The sequence below is a fragment of the Aphanomyces astaci genome, assembly GCF_000520075.1.
Source record: "Aphanomyces astaci strain APO3 unplaced genomic scaffold supercont1.130, whole genome shotgun sequence".
NCBI lineage: Eukaryota > Oomycota > Saprolegniomycetes > Saprolegniales > Verrucalvaceae > Aphanomyces > Aphanomyces astaci.
Genome location: NW_009798393.1, coordinates 43,887 through 46,775, shown reverse-complemented (window position 1 = coordinate 46,775; position 2,889 = coordinate 43,887). Strand labels below are relative to the sequence as shown.

The following is a 2,889-nucleotide window of genomic DNA, read 5'->3' as shown; positions in this document are numbered from 1 at the left end:
CGGCAGGGAGGTGTATGGCACCGACAAGGGCTGGATGGTGGAATGAGGGATGACCAATTTCATTGGGTTAGTAGGCAAGTGGTGAAATGAGACCTGTAGAATTGACCGTGTCCTGAATACCACATCACATGATCTTGCTCTCATACACAGCCTACACAAGTATCTCAAGGCTCCTTGCATCAACCGCCATCACAGGAATATATCGCAACAGGGCGTGATGAATCACGCAGCGAATTTCGTGACTTCACGGCATCTGATTGGACAAAACTGGACAATTTTGAATTCCTGCCTTGCGAATTCCAAAAACAGACAGACACATGAAAAATAAGAATAAACAATACAAACTTGAAGATATATTTAATTGAAACTATACAATTTCAGAATTACGTATGGAATTTGCATGGTGGTCCACCTTGCGCTTCATACAAAATTGCTGCTTATTTCACCTTGCTTTTTCTGGTTAATGCCAAATAATTCTGAGCAATAGTAATCACATGTGATGATGAAGTCACCAAAACACCTTGGCTGTTGTTCCATCGCGTAGTACATGCTACCTGCATGTACTACGTACGATGGAACAAGAAGGTGGCGTGGTTTTCTACGATGTGGCACCATACGTACAGTACATTGCTGTTCGGTAGAAGTCTGGCGCATGTCCTCGCTGTGGGTCATTTGTAATATCAAAAGTTGTTCATGATGACCAGTGAATTGTGCAATTTGGTCCAGAGAATACTTGAAGTAGCAGATATTAATATAACTTCGATTTGCACTTTTCACACTTAGCACTTTTCACAGTCAAATGTGCAAAAGCGAGGGAGTTGCATAAATGACCAGATACTAAATCACGGTACGGAAAACATTGGGGTCGATGTAACAAACACCCAGGTTTATGGTGCGAATAGCCAAAACGAGTGAAGAGCACAATAATACGACAGTAGTAATTACTACGTACTACCTTTGTACTGTAATATATTTATTGATTTATACAAGTACTCGGAGTACTGGAGTAAAGTATTAATAGTAGTAGTATACCACACTACCGGTAGTATTCCTTTGAGCGTACATACATAGATCAAGTCAAAACCTAATGTGACTACTACATGTACTAGTAGTACCTTTCTGGATCAGAGTACGGTACAGTACTCTAGCCATCCATATTCTTGAAGGGCGACCACTCGACTTCAACTTTGTTGAAGTGACATGTAGAATTCCCCGATTAACTGTAAAACAGTTCCACTGTTGTTTTGACCCAAAATACTGTTTCAATGAGGGAATTATCACATCCGGATACTCCTTTTCGCCAGTAGCCCTGTAACCTGGGACTACATACTGTACGATGCTCAATCTCCGGGGTTAACTGTATCGTGAGTGGTTAGCGATAGCTAACCACTCGCACTTAACCCCTAGTAAGAGGGAGATGGTCATAGAATACAAAGTTCCATATAAACACACAAATTGCAGTGCTCTCTGAGAAAAGAAACAGTGGAACTGTTTTCATCGGGGAATTGCACAGTGACTACATACACATTGTATCCCCACACAGTGGTAGGTCAGCTGATAGTATGGCAAGTTATGCAAACTCAGGGTACATATATTGACGCCACTCAAATTCGCAGATGTCCCTGCCTAAATCAAGGAGCTTGGTTGGCTTAGAATTTAGTGTGACAGTCACACTGATCCGACGGCGGCGGCCCAATATCGCGTTAACCTTTCTACCTATATGTATGTATGGTGCAGGCTTCCAAGTCATCCGACGGCGGCAGACGTCCTTCGTCCTCCTCTTCGTCTCATTTTGCAACAGTCGTTCTAGCACCACAAACAACATGCCTCGCCTGTCGACTCTATTGCTCGCGTCTGCCATCATGGCCGCTGCTGTCTCGGCGCACGGTGACCACGACCACGACCACGACCATGACCTCAGCGAGTGTGGCATCATCGAAGACAAGGACGACTACGACCAAGGAATCCACGTCGCGGCGATCTTTATCGTATTTGGTGTGTCCATTCTCGGCAGTCTGCTCCCCGTCGTCAGTTCGTACGTGTCGTGCCTTCGCAACAGCCAAAAGTTGTTGTCCCTGCTCAACTCGTTTGGGTTTGGGGTGGTGATTTCGACTGCGTTCATCCACATGATCCCGTCGGCCACGTATATGTTGGGCAACCCGTGCTTGGAACTGACCTACAACGGCATCGCCATGGTCATCGTCGTCGCCACAGCCCTTGCTATGCAATTGCTCGAAACGGAACTCGTGCTGCTGTTGACCAAGAACCAGCAAGATAACAACTCGGCCGATTTGGCCAAACTCACCACTGACATTGAGACGAGCGTTGCGCCAATCGTGCCGGCGACGGATGGACACTATCACTCCCACCACGGCCACTCCCACGGAGACCTTGCCAAGAACAACACCCACAAGAAGATCAACGTGCTGATCTTTGAAATCGGCGTTGCCATTCACTCGGTGATCATCGGGTTGGACTTGGGCGTGTCCACGGGCGATGGATTTATCACACTGCTCGTGGCCATTTGCTTCCACCAGTTCTTTGAGGGGGTCGCGGTCGGTTCGTCCGCCGTCACGGCCTTCTCGAACATCCGCTCGTCCGTCTTCACAGCCGTCGCGTACTCGCTCACGACGCCCCTGGGTATTGCCATTGGGATTGCAGTCAACAGCTCGTACAGCAACACGTCGGTGACGTCGTTGTGGGTGCGCGGCGTCTTGGACTCGGTGGCGGGCGGCATCTTGGTGTACACTGGGATTGTGGAATTGCTCACGTATCAGTACACGATCAACCAAGAGTTCCACGCTAAGTCGGGGGGCATCCGATCTCTCAACTACCTTTTCTTGTGGCTCGGCGCCGCTTCCATGGCCATCATCGGCAAGTGGGCGTAAT

The 2,889-nt window shown here is 47.8% G+C and overlaps 1 protein-coding gene across 1 annotated transcript; it reads left to right on the top strand.

The window, feature by feature from the left end:
- Nucleotides 1-1,781: 1,781 nt before the first annotated feature.
- On the top strand, nt 1,782-2,889 carry H257_18002 (hypothetical protein). The gene has a single exon (XM_009846992.1). It carries the CDS (start codon nt 1,824-1,826, stop codon nt 2,886-2,888), a length of 1,065 nt encoding a protein of 354 aa, XP_009845294.1. The 5' UTR covers nt 1,782-1,823; the 3' UTR covers nt 2,889.

What these genes read in the sequence shown, in the direction of transcription:
- H257_18002 (XM_009846992.1), top strand. Translation starts at nt 1,824, where the DNA reads ATGCCTCGCCTGTCGACTCTATTGCTCGCGTCTGCCATCATGGCCGCT.